This window comes from Marmota marmota, unplaced genomic scaffold, assembly GCF_001458135.2.
Source record: "Marmota marmota marmota unplaced genomic scaffold, marMar, whole genome shotgun sequence".
NCBI lineage: Eukaryota > Metazoa > Chordata > Mammalia > Rodentia > Sciuridae > Marmota > Marmota marmota.
Genome location: NW_026000016.1, coordinates 3,479,198 through 3,497,356, shown reverse-complemented (window position 1 = coordinate 3,497,356; position 18,159 = coordinate 3,479,198). Strand labels below are relative to the sequence as shown.

Sequence of the window (18,159 nt, the reverse complement as noted above, 5' to 3'; positions counted from 1 at the left end):
AAGTGTATGAAATTAACTAGTTTCTTAGACATCTCCTATTGCAATTGACTTCCAGTCAAAATTTATAAGCAGATTTTCAACTATACGGGTGTCAGTGTCCCTAACCATCACATGATTGAAATGGCAACTTGTATATCCAAAAGGATAGGGTGGCCGGCTGCGCTGAATGCACATGAAACAGGGGATGAGGAACAAGAAATGGTCCTTGGCTTTGGCCTTAAGATCACAAGGAGCCTGTATAAAGTTATAGGGGAGTGGAGGAAATAGAAATGGCCACAGTGTACAACTCTTTTGAGAGGTTATGTTGTAAAAGATGTGGAATGACAGAGGAATCCCGAGAGAATACAGTTGGCTGTCTTTATCGGTGGGGTCTGTATGGGTGGTTTCAACCAAACTTGTTTAGAAAATATTTGAAAAAAGATTGCATGTGTACCAAACATGTTCAGACTTTTTGTCTTGTCATAGTTCCCTAAACAGTACAGTATAACAACTATTTACATGGCATTTCTCTTGTGTTAGGCATGATGAGTAATGTAGAGCTGGTTTAAAGTCTATAGGTGGATGTGCATAGGTGCTCTGCAAATACTATGTTAGTTTATATATCGGGCTGGGCCATCCACGATTTTGGTATTCTTCAGGGTGCTGGAACAAATCCTCCGAGGATACTGTGGGAGAACTGTTTCTCAGCAAGTGGGAGGAGTTTATGACCCAGCTTTCAACCTTCAAAGCGCCAACTCAGTCTCTATTTAGAGGAAATGCCTCAGGCATTGCTGCCTTTGAATTTACAAGCCCACTTAAGAAATACTTCTTGGAACCTAACTTATTTGTAAATACAAGAACTCCTCCAAAGGATTCTTTCCCATCAAACTTAAAGATCGATTTAAAACATTTTGACAATTTTTGTTCTTTGAGCAACTTGAGGTAGCAATTTGCACAGTAGGTCACGTTTGAGTATAGACAAAATACCGTTTTATGCTCAGATGAAGACTTTTCCATTCCAAAACGATTTTATGTGCTAGAATTATTATTTTTTCACTAGTCAAATGGTGCGGATAGCAGATAAGAGAGGAAGAGAAGTCCAACTCCCACAAAGGTGCAGAGGCCTTGGGGACATCAATTATACTCAAAGCTGTTAGTTGTCAATGTTCTGTGACTTAAGCCCAGATTATCAAAGCAGGCATCAAACAGGAACAGATATAAAAGATGTTAGGCTTCAAACTATTTAATAGAAGTTCTCCACAAAATCTTATCAAAAGCTCTACTTGTGCCCAATTATTGATTACTGTGCAGAATTTAGAATTTCCCCAAGACCTCCCAATTTTAGTTAAGAGTATATTTCTGGTTAATATATTTGGGGCAAAAAGTGGTTTAATAACATAAATAAACTACTGAATTTCCTTTGAAAACACACTGCATCTTTTCCTCTGTGAAGGAACCTCACAACCTTAGGAAAAAAAAACATTTTCAGGTTCAGGCAAAATGGCTGCTGGAGGGAAGCCGCCACCTTCCTCTCCCCTCAGCTGTTTCTCCAGTCACAGAACTTAACTCACTCCAGATGTAAACTCCTTCTCCTTCCTCATAATTTTTGTCTTGATTGAAACAACTAAAAGAGACTATTTTTTCCTCATGTGAACTCAAAAGTAGGAGACACTGAATTGTAATGTCAGTGATAAATACTTGGCAGTGTGTGGTTTATCTCCTGCCCCTTGGATAGACATGTAAAGGCCATGGAATGAGGGGAAAAGAATTCTTTGCAGAGATAGGCCAAAAGGACTAGACTTGAAAAGAAATACGATCGTGCTTATCAAAGGAAAATCCTGGTTCTAAACTAAAAAATGACAATTCATAGGTAAGGACTCTCTCACAGACAAAAGCATTACGGAGGAGAGAGAGAGGGAGAAGTGAGAGAGAGTTATGAAGACAGAGACAGAGAGGGAGAGAAACACTGTAGAACACACTGGTTAGATGACTGTCTCAGACAATAAAATATATGCATGGGCTCATTCAGGTGGTAATCGTTGGTTGACTTTAAGGGCAAGAAGCTTAGAAAGACATAACTGGATATGAGAAATCCCTATATACATATACCCTTACCCACAAAAATTTTAAAATATTCAATACACACAACACACACACACACACACACACACACACTTCATTGTACTCCAAACAGGATGTATGCATCCCAGGAGGGACTTCCCCTGTTCCTTTTTCTGTAAGGAGAGTCTCTTGTAAGGATATTAGGGAGAATTTTGTCATGATTATCTCAAGAGCCTGCATAGGATTGAATGTGTGGGTGAATGGGGGCTGAGAGGAAATATCTTTCCTGCTTCCAGGTCATCATGGACCCAGTCATCATCTGGGTGTTTCTGGCTATGGCCACCTCAGTAGGATGCCTTTCCCTCTGCCTAAAGTGAGATTCCAGGGCATCCCTTTAATTCCCCTGCACATGTATCCTCCAGAGGAATCAGATAGCATGATGGTAAAGAGTGGACTCTAATGTTGAACTTCTGCTCTTCCTTCTCAGGCAAGATTTACATCTTTTTCTGTGTATACATTTCTAGGAGTTGGCAGGGGATTCTCTAATCTACTGGGTTTGGGTGGAGCTGGTTCTGCTCCTTGTTTCTCTCATTCTCCACCTGGGATAAGGAGCCTCACCTGGCATGTGTTTCTTTGGTGATGTTTAAAATGAAGGTGATCAAGATTTATTATGCATGTGTGCTTCCGACATGTTTGCTCAGATCCCATTGACTAGGGTATGTCAGCTGGCTGAACTCAGAAGCAAGGTGTTATGGTTTATTATAACAAAAAGCTCCCGTGTTAATGCAGGAAGTGAAATGATTACATTATGAGAGCTGTAACCTTATCAATCCATCCTAGTTTGAATGGACCAACTGGGTGGTGACTGTAGGCTGGTGAGCATGGTTGGAGGAGGTGAGTCACTGGGTGCAAGTTCTGGAAGCGTTCCTCTTCCCTTCCCCTTTTCCCTCTGCTTCCTGGCTGCCAAGAGCTGAGTAGCTGTCCATGGTCATACCCTTTGGTCATGATGCTTTATCTTGGGACCAGAGTCATTGCTTTAGTCAGCTTTTTTTTTTTTTTTATTCTGCTGTGACTAAAAGACCTGACCAGAAATATTTTAGGGGCAGAAAAGTTTATTAAGGGGCTCACAGTTTCAGAGGTCTCAGTTCCTAGACAGCTGGCTCATTCCTCAGGGCTTGAGGTGAGGCAGAACATCATGGTGGAAGAATGTGGTGAAGGGAAGTATCTCACATGATGATCAGGCAGCAGAGAGAGAGAGAGAGAGAGAGAGAGAGAGAGAGAGAGAGAGAAACCTTTTGCCAGATACAAAATGTATGCCCCAAAGGTACTCTCCAATGTCCCACCTCCTCCTGTCACATCCTACCAACTTTCAGTTACCATCCAGTTAATCCCATCAGGGGATTAACTCACTGATGGGGTAAAGCTCTCATAACACAGTCATTTCACCTCTCAGCCTTCTTGTGTTGTTGTACACATGAGCTTTTGGGGGACAACTCACATTCAAACCATAACAGCCATGGAGACAAATGATTGTGGATTGAACCTCTAAAAACCATGAGCCCAAAGAAACATTTTCCCCTTTAAATTGTTCTTGTCAGGCATTTTAGTCAGGCTGATGGAAAGGTAACACACAAGAGTGGAGCAATGACCGGTGGACTTTGACTGATGGAGAAGTGAAGCCATGTGGTAAAGGGAATAGTTACAGGGAAAAGTGAAGAATTGGGGCCATTCAGTCTACCATTGAAAGGCACAGCAAACTCCCTTGGTATGGGTTCACCAGCATTGCAATGTTGGAGAAATAAGTTACTGATGTCACACTAAGTATTACTTTCCCATTGTCCATGTGGAACACCATGAGATGAAGATCTGTAGAGGGATCTCTCTTCTTCAATGCTTCCATGTTCTCAACTCTGTATAAACTTTCTCTTTTCTAACCTCTGTGCTGCAAATCTCATCTGCATAGAGGGAAACTTGCTTCCCTCTCACCAGACCTCTCTATAGAGGACAGTCCATCTGTTTTCCCATGTCTTTTAGGCTAGTAGAATGTTCTTAAGATTCTTTATTGTAGCTTTTGACGTTCCATTGGCAGTTCCATTTGAGGTTTCTCCACAAGTGAAGAATTCTCTCACTTTGTCTTACATGCACACACGAATACCTTTCAAATACATCATTCCCATCTCCAAAGAATAATATTAGTTTTTGAAGGCAGCATAGTCCAAACACATAAAGAGAAAAAAAAGTACTTTCTCTGGATTTTTCTCTTTTCTACCCACCTCAGGCAACAGAACGTCATTACCTTTCCTTGATTCAGAGTTCAAGCAGGCAAGGACCCTGGTTTTCTTCCCATTTGTGGCCCACAGGGGACTGAGTTAGGAGAGAGTAAGAATATTTCTATTCTACAGATAGCATTTTGGTTTAAAAAATGCATAACATTGCAACCTTACCCAAACTGAATTAATTATGGACAGAGATTGATTTGGATTCAGTTAGCAGAACCTCCAAGGTTGAGGATGACATTGCAATTCTAATTTCCAGGCTTCATCTTTCATTACTTCTAGTTCCCCAAAGATGAAAATGAAAGATTGATCTTCTAGAAAATGAGGTCATAGACAGGCAGCAATTGTTTGAGACCCACGGCGGACATTTATGTGAAATTCTCAGTTGAAACAGACAAGTTTCGCATCTTTTGATTCGACAAATTAAGTTTATTCTGCCATTTAGACTTTTAACAAGTGGATTTTTCATATAAGGAAAATTATATAATAAAACATACTGTTCTCAAATCCTTGAAATCCCTGTGGCTCTGAATATCAGCTCCAAATGTTGGTAAATGACCTGAAGCAGAACTCTCTCTCTCTCTCTCTCTCTCTCTCTCTTTCCAAGAATCTTGAAAGTTAAAATAGCATCCATCAAACTGTTCAGGAGTCAAATGATTTTGGAATCGTTTTATCACATGCATGAAACTAAGTTGACTTCTGAAAGTTTAAGAGGACAAAAGTTCTGATGTTCTAATTCCCAACTCTTTGTAAGCTGAAAGAAGGATTCAGTTCTGTACTTTTGTAGCTAGAAATCCTTCATGGATCTGAGCTCTCATCTTGCTTTTTATGCTCTCATTGTTTAAAATGATCATCTAGGGTAGGAAAACCCATTTAGCCCCATTATTTCCAAAAGTTCCTTCTGGGGTGGGGAGCTGGGGTTGTGGCTCAGCAGTAGAGCGCTTACCTAGCACATGCGAGGCCCTGGGTTCGAGCCTCAGCACCACATAAAAATAAATAAGTAAAGATATTGTGTCCAACTAAAAAATAAATACTTTTTAAAAAGTTCCTTCTCTACTTCCAGCATGGAATACAGTAGGGATTCTTAATACTTGTTGCCATGGTGGATTGTGTGATCCTGGTCCCAAATTAGGCAGATCTGGACTTGAATGTCCAATTTGCCACTGACTATGGTGTAAACTGGCAAGTCACTTACTCTCCCTAGACCTGGATTCATTTGTACAACAAGGTTAATTCTTGTAGTGGACAAAGATTCTCCCCTTGACTAGACTGTAGTCAGGTTCCCCTGAGCCTGCTATTCAACTTGAGCTGAACTGAGACTTTGAGCTCTGCCCTTATAGAGTCCAGTATTGGCAAGAATCCTGCTAAAGAATCCTTGCTCTCCATGTCTGTAAATTTCGCACCCCCATTCTCTGTTTACCCCATTCCAGGCAATATCCAATCACCCTGGCTGACCCCTTAGTCAGAATCCCCCTTTGCCTTGATGTGTCCTCTCAGTGTTTTTCTATCCTCTGCCCTCTACTCCGCTTCTTGGCTATAAATTCCTATTTTTCCTTGTTGTGTTTGCGGTTGAGTCCAGTCTCCCACCCCTACTGCAAAACCCCATTGCAGTGGTCCTGAATGATCTGCTTTACCTTTTATCAGGGGTCAGAATAATTTTTCTTCGACTCTGTCTGCCCCACATGGTTGTGGTGAGGATTAAATGGAAAATGCTTGTAAAGCACTGAGTAGAGGGTCTGTCACAGAGTGCATGCATAATGCATTTCCAGTTTTATTGTCTGCATTATTGCTTTTATTATTCCATCCCCAACTAATCTCTACTTTTACGATCTCTTCCTCATAGCAGTTCCTCAGATACTTGCGGTCAGTATTTCTCCCCAGACATTCTCTTCTTTGAATTGAACAACCCCAGATCTCTCTGCATGATATGCAGAGATGCCCCCTATTCTTGTTTCTTTACTTTCAGTGATGAAATCCGGCCAGTAGAGCTGAAGCCTGTGGCTCCTGGGCTCAAACTTCTGCACCTGAGTGTGGGCCGTGAGGCAAGTGGCTAAGGGAGATGCTACATGCTTTCCACCTGGAACTGGAGCCACCTCCTGCATGCAGATTGATGGAAATTCCCTGATAAGGATTGGGAAGGAAGATGTCCAGAAGATGGAGCCAGGCAAGCTGAGCTTAGTCATCAGCCAACCCTGACTACAGCCTATTGCCCAGTCTGTGAGATCATATTGACATCTGTGGATCAGCACCTCTCTCGCCCATCTTGGCACCAAAGGACTTTCCTTCATTTGGTAAACTCTTTCCTATCACAGGTGTGTGGCTGGGTGTCACATATAACACGTGCCCAGAGAATGGCATGTGTTTTATTTTCTGTCATTCCTTATTATAGCTATTTTTCTCAGGTCTGTATCACTACAGATTTAAACAACGCCTTTTCTGTGTCAATGAACAGTGTAGATACTAAACTCTTCAGCTTGAAGGAAGGAAATTCCCTTCCACTTTCTACTAACTCAATGATCAATGCCTTTTGTTTCCAACCAGAGGGAATCTATTCAGTCACTGTGTAAGTTAGATTCCTGATGCTGTTTAAAAAAATAACTGAGTTTATTAACTTATAAAAGAAACACCTTAATTAGCTCATAGTCTTGGTGGTTCTAGTCTATGATAAAGTGACTCCATTGCCTTGGACCTCTGGTGGGGGTGTGTAGATGCAATATTGGGGGGTGTAGGTGGAGCAAAATCACTTACATCATAAACCAAGAAGCAAGAAAGAGGAAGATACCAGGGTCCCCAAATCCTGTTCATAGGCATGCTTCTAGTGACCAAATAACTCCCACTAGGCCTCAACTCCCAAGGGTTCCACCATTTCCCAATAGTGCCAACCTGGGGACCCAACATTTGGCATGTGGACTTTTGGGGGACATTCAACATCCAAACTAGAGCAATCACAAAACTCACATTTATCCTTATTGTTCATGAGAATACGATGATTATTTCAAAAGAAAAGAAAAGCAGAGCATACAAATAAGCATATGAGGAACTCACAGGTCTTCCTTTCATAATATTCTCATGCAGCAAGAATGCCATATGATGGTAGAAAGAACTTGCAGAGCAAAGTAGAAGACATGAGGAAATGATACAAAAAATGCAATCATCTTAATCATGTTTGTGCATGGTGGCAGCAAGTGACTGAAAAACAAATAAATATTTGTAAATCTTTTATGCACTCAACAAAGCTTGCGTTTCACCTGGATGAGTCAAAATCAAAGGTTGATGTAAAGCTGTTCTCTTTAAATCCAGCTTATCCTTAATGTGAATGTGCTTTTCCATCTTGGATTCATTTTTTTTTCAAACTGTCTTATAGGATAGATACTTTTGAAGGAGGATGTTATATTTAATGAGTTGTTTAACTCCCAGTATCTCAGAATACAACCCAATTCAGAAGGATCATCTTTATAGAGGTAATCAAGTTAAAATGAGAACAGTAGGGTGGACCATAATTCAATATGGCCAGTGTCTATAAAAAGAGGAAACATGGATATGACACAGAGGGAAGAGGCTGAGGACATGCAGGGAGAAGAGGTGGTATTGGTGAGGGGCAGGTACTAACCAAGGAACACCTGAGCCTACCAGTATAGCTAGGAGCACTTAGGTGCTTCCTCAACATCCTCAGATAGTGCATGGGCCTGTCAACACCTTGGTCTTGGATTTCTGGCCTTTAGGTCTGTCTGTCAGACAGTAACTTTCTGTTGTTTTAAGCCATTCAGTTCATGGTAGACTTAGGAAACCAAAACAGAGGAAAAATATGGAGTTTTTTTTTAAATTAAAAATCCTTGGGGAAATAAAAGTTGTAAATATGTCTGTACCCTACAGTCAATTAAGTGAATAAAAGGTTTGAAATCTAAAACTTTGAAATGAGGGAGGTCCACTGTTACTACTTAAAAAAGAATTCCACCTAACAGTTGGATAGCAGAATAATTTGTTGATGACCTGATTGTTTCTATAACACAACGCACAATCAAAATAAGCTACGGCATGGAGATATTAAGAACATTCCTACTGTGTCATATCATGGCGCCAACAGAAGTTAAATTCAAGACTTTTTATTGTCAAGAGGCCTTAGTATCAGGCTACATTTCCATATGGATTTTGTCCAACAATCATAAATAACAGAGAACTTGCTCATAAACAATTTCAAAGGCAGTGTGTCAGGCAGATGGTATTTGCGGGTGGGGTGGAGAAATTTAAAAATGGCAAGCCAAGTTGTACCTTATGTACACTGGCCATTCTGAAGTCACCACTGAACTAAGCATTGCCCAGGGAATTAGGGTTTTACTGAGCTCTCAAATGAGCCTAAATTTTAGATGTTTTAAAATCCTCATGCTAAAGAAATCAATATCTTCTGTTTTGGAAAAAGAATGTTAGACTCTAGAGAGTCACTGTCTTAGCATTCATGGATGTCAGACCAAGGTTTTCATGTTTATTCCTGAGGGCACCAGAGAGATCTTTCCATAGGGTTAAACTGAATGAATGTGGTAAATTTCACAGAGGAAGTGTGCAACTTGTAAGGGAATTCTACCTTGCCAGAGAATTCTGTGAGGAGTAAGCCTTTTCTCATTTTTCCCTGTCTAGGAAACCAAATCCCAACTCAATGTTTAGAAGGTATTAGTGCAGTAAAGTGTTCACACATAAAATGGAGGAAAGTAGCAAAGATATCAATAGAATTTGTTGAGATGGCAAAGTTTCCACCTTATATGTACAAAGTATTTTACTATCATGAAAAAGAGTTCCTCTTCTTGCTCACCGTGAATATGTGCAGGCTTTTGTCAGTGGGGCTGACTCAGGATGGATCCTTCTGTGTGTGCCTCAGGCAAGTCTAACCCTGAAGAGACTAGTTTTTACTGGGTTGGGGGCTTCCATCTTGATCTTTGGCACTCATATTCCCTTTCTCACATTTGGTTTAGCATATCTTCCTTCTAGATAAACAAGTACTTCTGGACCACCATCAGCTTTTAGATATATCTAGGTTTTGAAGGGCATGTGACATACCATATGAAGTGAAGGATTCATCCAACTGCTTGCTCTGAGCTACAGGGAAAGTACTCAGAAGTAGGTTCTTCTTGTTGAGATTCAGAATGTCAGTGAGTATATAAATGTCTCGTGATATGTGGCCAATAAATTGGTTGTATAGAGTGGCTGATATATATCAGAATTCAATATTAGACATGTGCATTAAATTCACTGAATTTTAGTGAAATATAAATAAAAATAAAATCCAGAAACTATCACCAAACTATTTAAATAATGATGACAGAATTGTGAAGAAAATGGTGTGTTTAAGTTGATGCAAATTGATGCAGTCTTCTTAAGAGCAACATGTGATCAGGAGCTATAAACATCTTTATATACTTTCACCAAGCACTCCCCTCCTTGAAACTTCATTCAGTGGAATAAAAAAAGAAAGCCCCACATATGATAGTATTCAGTTTGATGCTATTCTTAATGTATAAAGCTGTGAACAGTTATTCCCCAAAAGAGGGAGATGGTTAAATAAATGTGGTTTGCTAGTTGAATAGAACATTGGGAAATTATTATACGAGTCAATCATCTCTTATCCAAGATGCTTGTCACCAGAAATATTTTGGATTTTGGAATATTCATACATACATGATGAGAGATCTTGGGGGTGAGACCTGTCTGAACATGAAATTCATTTATGTTTCATATACGCTTATACACGGAGCCTGAAGGCAATTTTATACAATACTTTTAGTTCACCTGTGTTTTGACTGTGACACATTGCATGAAGTCAGGTGTGGAATTTTCCACTTGTGGCATTGTGTCACTGCTCAAAAGGTTTTGGATTTTGGAGCATTTCAGATTTGAGATCTGGATTAAAGATGCTCAACTGGTAATAGCATTGTATGGGCCTTGTAAACAGGAGGATGTATACAATTTGTGTGTACTCTGGTACTTAGTCATATAAGTGGATTTCAAAATGCATGGTCACCATGATTATTACTATGCACACATGTACATTAATTCATTTATTCTAGGAGAATTTTTGAGCATCGTTTATATAGTAGGTGTTGTTGCTTGGTTTACAAAACACAGATGAAACGATATAACTTCTGCTTCATTGAGGGTTAGTTCAGCTGGAATATGGTCATGTAAACAGATGGAAAGGTGAAGTCATTTACAAAATGCTATTGGAGGATAGGAGAAGAAATGATGTTGACCAAAGATACAAGGGAAATAAGAAGAAAAAGGAGCTAAGATGTGCATGTGGACAAAATTTAAAAGGCAATGTAAAGAAATCAGTTGTTTAAGGGTGGAAATATTAGGAGTGACTTAAAAATATTTAAACTCTTTATTCAGATATAATTCACACAGCATAAATTTACCCACTTAAAGTGTACAATTCAATAATTTTTATATACTCACAGAGTTGAACAACCATGTCCACAATCTAAGTAGAAACTTTATCATCCCAAGGAGCATGTAGTTTGGCTTTAAATTTCTTCCAATGTTAAAAGATTTTAAAAGAATAAAGGTATAAGAATGAATTTTTTTATTTCTGGCTATTATAGCAAAGCTGTATGTTGTGCATAAAATGAAACACAAATATTCCATCATGTCTTTAATTTCAATTTTATTAACAACAAGGTAAATTAGGTACCTGAAAATTCTTCACAGATATCTACAAATGTATTTAAATAAAACAAGATTTAAGTTTTAAGAGTGGGGTTTCAGTGGTAACTAGTACTTGTTATTCATTTACTGCATAAAAAATCTCCAAGTTTATAAAACTTAATTTGGCCATTTTCCCATATCTTAAAAACCAGCTGCAAGAAATTGGAAAAGAGTATTCTTTGAAGAGAAATACAGATAGGTTCTAAGAGGAACACAGGGCATTGGGACTTACGAAAGAAACAGGCAAAGCTGTAAGCATTATCTCCTCAGTGCAGCCAGGGTGCTCTCCATGTAGAGGGAGTGCCAAAGAACCCATGACTGGAAGGCTCACCTGACCTTACTCTCCTCCCTCCCTCCATTTGCTTCCACGTTCTGAGGGACTTTGTGCATAGGATGCTCCCCCACAGTGCCTACTGGCAGCAGTGTCCTCCCGGCTGTGACTGTAGAAGCTATGGTTGGCCCTTGAAGTTCTCATGCCTTACTCTGATCTGGGTCCCATTCCGGGCATCTCTAGTTTCCTCAGGTGTCTGCATGAACTATCTATGCAGTTCCCTATGTTTGGATCTAAGTTTCTTGAAGGCAAAGGGTGCAGTATTCAGGAACTCTCCTATGACCAAAAATCCCAAGGCTAATTTTTGTTGGTCACAAGTCAGATTCGACAAAAGTCAGGCCATTATCTGGGGGAGAGAGAGTTGCCTGGCTTCCCTTAGGTCACATCTTATAGATGACAGATGGTCAACAATCTGTAAAACCAGTTCTACCTAAAGATTGAACACCAAAGACCCCCAGAGGCTGGTGTGGGATTCTCCAACTCTCTGAGGCAAGCATCATGCTTCTTTACCATCAGCCGCACAGACTGAGAGCTTGGCTTCAGCTCCTGACAGACATGAAATAGCTACCAGGACAGGATTTAATTCACAAGCAAAAAGAAGATGAACTGCAACAATATGTTTTTCCATGTGCCTTTCGTCTGCTTTCCAATGAGGTTCTGCAGCTGTAGCCAAATGGCTTCTCTCCAGGTTAATGCACAACATAAAATTTAGTGTCTGTGAGTTTGGCTCATTTTTCAAATAAAGTGTGATTGTTGAAATTGGGACACAATTTTTTCCAACTGCTTTGTAAACTTGAGGATTATAGTCAGCTTGTTCTATCATACTTAATATTCAGGATATTAATTAAAAAACTAATGCCAGTGTAAACATGCCTTAGATACATAGGTCTATAAAGTATTGCACATAAAAATTTGTTCAGCATTTCTTCATAGTAATTTCCCATTATTACAAAAAGTATACAAAAAAGTATACAAAATTGTGCAGACTATGAATTTGGCCGGCCAATCTTATTTCAAAATGATAATATTACACATGATTATGGATTATTTACAAGTGTTTTAAACAAAAGTATTGATGGTTAAATTAAAGATGATGGGAAAATAGCTTAAATAAAAGATTATCCTCCAAGATTATAGACTATAAAGATTAGCAAAAAATGAATAATAAAGTTGGAATAAGCAACTTTAAATAAAATCTTTAGGAATTAGTTTTCTATGTTTGTCTCACATCTATATAATTTATATATTTCCATCCTATTTATCTTCAACATGTTTTCTCTGTGTATACAAGTATGAAGTATAGCAGGGAAAACAGGTATTTAATCCCAAGATAAATATTGGTGTTGCCTGTTATAGCTATTAAAAATTATGTTTATCCATATTTAATTAAATTTCTTTTTTATTAATGGACTCTAGAAATTTTACCATTACTTTAAAACACCACATAGTGTGATGAGTACCTTGAAAATCATGTATTAACTAAGTGAGTGGAAATATTTTTTTAAAAAAACATATATATATATGAAAGGAAATAAAAATGCAACATTTTTGTTAGGCTAAATGAAGCAGCTGTGAGTTTCAGAGAGTGTGAATAATAGTGATTTCTGGTATGAGGCAGGAAAATATTAAATAAAACAAACTTCTAATGTCAATTTGCTTTTTCTTAATATGGTCTAAATTCTGAAGTAGCTCTGTTATTGTTACTGCACAGAGTGGTGATCATAGGAGGAAAAGAGGTGAGCGATTCAGAAAACTAGCTAACCAAATCTTAATTTCCAAATTCTCTAGACAACCAGAATCTCAACCTAGAGAAATGGAAAATAAATAAATAAAAATTTCTCCTCGCTTACAGAATGATCTTTGTCATTTCAAAAGTACTTTCACAGTACCGACAACATATTGCTTATCTCCCTGAGCCATCACTTCATTCAAAATGTTTCTTTTCCATAGGGAGATGTCAGATATTCCATTGGATACAGTAGTGTTGGACGGTTCAGTCTTAGTTCACCCCAATTCTATAGTGATTCTGACATTTCGACATTGCAATTCAAGTTGGATTGACCTGGACAGCAACTTGAATTCTCATTCCCATTTCATCCATTTCAAAATGTCTGTCAAATATGGAATGAGGAAAGCAAAAGAAATCTTCCATGATGCTGATTGCTTCTACAGTGTTGGCATCTCCTTGTTCCAGAAGGTTTTCTGGGCTCTATGGAAACTTTCCTAAAGTGTGGAGTAGATGAGGCGATAAACTCAGGGGCCCTTCATTTCCTAGGTCACTGGCAGGTACAGGAAAGCCATTATTTAGCCCTTATGTCCTTTCTTTTCTTTGAACAGAATCAGTGTTTGGGTTTTTGGTCATTGCTTTTCCTTGTCACGCCTCAGGAGTTTTGTCACTGGTCAGCTGTTCTCTGTCAGCCATATCATCCTGAGGAGGTCTTGCTCTGTCAAAGAACCCGCACTACGAAAAGAAAAACAGGGGGGAGAAATGAATGACAGGAGAGGGGGTAGAGAGAGAAGAGGGGAGGGGAGGGGGGATAGTAGAGGATAGGAAAGGCAGCAGAATACAACAGACACTAGTATGGCAATATGTAAATCAATGGATGTGTAACTGATGTGATTCTGCAATTTGTATACGGGGTAAAAATGGGAGTTCATAACCCACTTGAATCAAAGTGTGAAATATGATATATCAAGAACTATGTAATGTTTTGAACAACCAACAATAAAAAAATTAAAAAAAGAAAACAAAAACAAAAACAAAAACAAAAAAAAGAAAAGAAAAACAGGGTATGAAATCAAGCCATTTGGAGTTCCTCATTTGAACTGTGGAGTTCCCTCATTTGAAGAATTTTCACTTTATGTATTTCCTAAGGAACTTGGAGCTGTGTGAATATAACCTGCCCAGTTCTCCAAATTAAGAGGAGAAGGTAGCATGTTGTTTACCTGGAGAGAATTTATGGCATGGGCCAAGGTAAGCAGGAGGGCAGAGTGTTTGGGTACTAGTGGTAGAAAGTACTTGTTTTATACCAACCACTCATGATTGTTGGATATTCTCCTGGGATTACAGCAGTGTGTCCCAAGGATGCCCTATGTGCTTTTCTGCATCTTTGCTGAGTCAGCAACAGAGATAACTATTGACCAGAAAAGGGATATTGTCTCCTGAAGAATTCTGTAAGTGGCCACGGGGTGGATTAAAGGAAGAAGTGTGCCACATATCCCTCTGCACTGGGTGGGACATGCAGTACATAGAGGGAGAGCTGATTTGTTATTTAGGCATTTTAGTGACTTTACATAGATTAACTTGGGAAGAGATGATTCTAGAATCTTCTTTCTCTTGAATTTCGCCAAGGAGGGTGTATCTTTTCCTAGGAATCTGGAACCTCAATTCTTATTTATTGTTTCTCATATTGGAAGCCCAACATGGGCTTTTTTGTATTGCTAGTGGAATGCTCTGTCATTTGGTGCTTTGAACTGTACTTATGTTTATTGGAAATAAAGTTATAAAAATAGCAGAATAACACAGAAGTCATTCCTAAATATGTTCCATCGACTATGTGGGCTCAGGATGGCACAAAATAGGTGATGATGATTAGAAAAACTATTCTTTAACTGGAAGCCAAGGCTTTATCAGTTTATGGGTCTGTTAAGCATGCTGCATATTGTTTCAAAATAAAAATACACAATGTTTTTTAGGGAACCACAACAATAGTGATTAACAGAGATGTGACTGAATTAGCTTATAGTCATGTAATCATGGCATTGTTTCTCTTTTGGAATGGAAAGCTCTGTACAACTTGGCAGTAGTACATGTTTTGGGGCCAGCATTTAGTTCCCATTGCAGACTTTTAGAATAAACCTCCCACAGACTAAGTTAGGGATTCCCAATAAAGACAGATTAATTGGAAAGATTAAAAAACAAGTTCAAGCACCTTATGATATGCATGATCCATTTGGATTAATTAATAATCAAAATAAAAATTAGAACTGACATTTTAATTGCATCAGTGCAGTGCTTAGAAAGAAAAACCTCAAAGGATTACTGGTAGTACAATGTCAAGAAGCTTAAGATTTTGGTCAATGAAATTTCATAATAACATTATCACTCCAAGAATATTGGACAGAAGATCACAGGTCCTACCTAGTTAATAAAGCCTAAGTTTCTATATTTTTATTCACAAGAAATCTCAAGATAAAAACAACAAATACCCCCCTTTTTTTCTTAAATATGAGCCACACAAACATATCAAGTATGTCAAAGCAAATAAAACACAATTTTCCCTTTATATCCTTTAGATCTTTCAAAACCTCTAAATGATGCCTTTAGCATTATCTTTTAAAATCCCTAATATCTTTCTATCAATATCTGCAGAGTGACTTCTGCAGTTCAAAAGTAAAAATAAAGGAAATCAACTTACCTTCCATAAAGCTAAAGTTAAAATGGCCAGAACCAACAATCCAAGAAGTATTGCTAGTATTATGACCCACAGTGGGACGGAGAAGGATACATTTGGGGTTGCCCAAATAACTGAGGTCTTAATCTGAAATGAAAATAAAGCAAATGAGCTTTGAGTTTTAATTTGAAAAAGTGTTTTGGTGAAATAAGGTGGCAATTGCCCATATAACACTGTGGAGAGTTCTTAACAGATCCATAAAATAATTGAAAGTCGTTTAAGGAGAGATTTGTGAGGCTAAGCATTTGAACATGGACTGGAAAAAACAAGCATATCCAGGTGTGGGCATAAGGGGTGAAAGTCTTAATGACAGATGCTTCATGATCGGTTGACTTATCACTGGCATCGGGGCTAGATTGGAGAAGTGGTCCAGTGTTGGGAGCTGCCATATAGGAGCTGAGCGCCCCCTAGCTTTGAGCGATGGAAATGTGGAGTCTGGCTTCCTGGTCAGAAAGCTTCCTGATCAGAAAGCTTCCTGATCTCCACTCAGCAGGAGAGTGAGGCTTTGGGAGTGGGCGTTACTCAATGGATTGGGCAGCCTTCTTGTTCCTATGGAATACTACCCCTTACCTTTTCTGGATGGAATGTTCTATGGAACAGCTCTCCTCAATAAGTAGAATGGTTTCAGGCGTGCTCTCTCTCTTTCATCTGCCCCTCTTGCTTCCCTTGTGGGAGCTGGGGCTAAGGAGCCATTGCTCCTCACATTACTTTCTGTGCCTGTGATTATTTAGTAGCCAGCCCAATTCACCTGGAGTGACCCTGACTAATTTAGTCGTGTGTTGCGGCAGACCAGGAATCAACAAGGTGGAAAGAAAGAACTTTAAATTGGGTTTCAAGCACTGGGGTCTCTTTCACTGATAGAGCACAGAATTTTCTAAAGAATCCTACGACTGGCAATTGTTAGTGGTGGAAACTGCTTAGTTTTTCTGGGACTCAATTGTATCATCTGTAAAATGATCAGATTAGATTAGATGAATTCTAACCTTCTTGATGATTTCTAACTAGATTTGAACACCTGCTGAACCCCCTTTCAGCTTAATTTATTTAATAATAAAGGGGATGCCAGTCTAAAATTGAACAGATACTTGCCGGCCAAACAGCTTTGTAAAATTGTTTTCTTCTATCTTATTTAAAGACTCTGTGGTTCATGATTATTATTTCACCCTATTTTATACAATCCTCCTCGTTTTTGCCTTTAAACATTTTGCCTTGCTGCAACCTATTTAAATACACTTACTGTTTACTACAGCATGCATATTTCCATTGCACTGCTGTTCTATTCTCAAGTAAATACCATTGTCCTTTGGAGAATCTCTGATGTTATTTAGGTTGACATGGCAGTGAGCAAAGTAAATGTCATCTTGATGTGTTGGAGCCCCCTTCAATGCTAAATCCAATTTTGGGGTGCAGAATTGAAATAAGCATCTGGAGATTGGATCCCATTTCATTCCCCACTGTTGTGAAGGAGGTTGGAGGAAAATGAGACCTTTCTAGCTGGATGGCATGCTCCACACCTATGACCCATCCTTGCCTCCCGGAGTGGACATAAGAAGCACTTCTATTGCTTGTGTGCTGGGAGTCTGTGCAAGGAAGCTGCAGACTGCTCCCTGCCCCCAGAAAAAGCAAGGAGAGACCTGGCCATGCTACTAAAACCTTTTGGGAAAGAAAATAAAAATTACTGGACTCAAATGTTACTCACCAATACAGGCATGCCAGGTTTTAACAGAGAGTAAGCATGGCTTTCACTAATGGTCTGTGTGTTCCTAGTTTTTTTTTTTTTTTTAGAGAGAGAGAGAATTTTTTTTAATATTTATTTTTTAGTTTTCGGTGGACACAACATCTTTATTTTATTTTTATGTGGTGCTGAGGATCGAACCCAGCGCCCGCGCATGCCAGGCAAGTACGCTATGGCTTGAGCCACATCCCCAGCCCTGTGTTCCTAGTTTTAAGTGTGCTAGTTGAAAGGATCATGATTCCAATCCTGAAACATGCCCAAGAACTCTAGACCACAATTCTACAACCCACTCATCAGGAGAGGATAAAATCATGACTAAGGTTGGTAGCTCTGGAACTTGCCCTGGCAGGAAATGTCTGGATATTTTCATAGCCTGAACCCAAGTAGTGGGTCCTAACCATGCTCCCTCTTCTGTTCTGTCTTCTTAACTAGATGTGGGCACCTGGCTGATGGTCTTCTCAGTTTGTCCTGGTTTTTTAATTGCTCATCCCCTTTCAGTTCACTTCCCCTATACTGCAGACATGGTGATGCCCCAATTCACTGATTCTACAGCCCTGGGTATCATTTTTATCCAGATTAAACAATGGAATCCACAGAATAGTGAGATTAGTAGTCACTCAACATTGACAG

General features: G+C 39.1%; 1 protein-coding gene across 1 annotated transcript in view; it reads right to left on the bottom strand.

Annotated features, from left to right (window-relative positions):
* Positions 1-10,951: 10,951 nt before the first annotated feature.
* The window catches only part of Itga8 (integrin subunit alpha 8), a 174,898-nt gene continuing 167,690 nt past the window's right edge, over positions 10,952-18,159 (bottom strand). Inside the window, exons 28-29 of the mRNA XM_048809772.1 lie at positions 15,759-15,881; positions 10,952-13,801 (exon numbers count right to left, since the gene is read on the bottom strand). Of these exons, the coding sequence (XP_048665729.1) occupies positions 13,715-13,801; positions 15,759-15,881 (210 nt within the window). The 3' untranslated portion in view covers positions 10,952-13,714. The remainder of the gene's footprint in view (positions 13,802-15,758; positions 15,882-18,159) is intronic.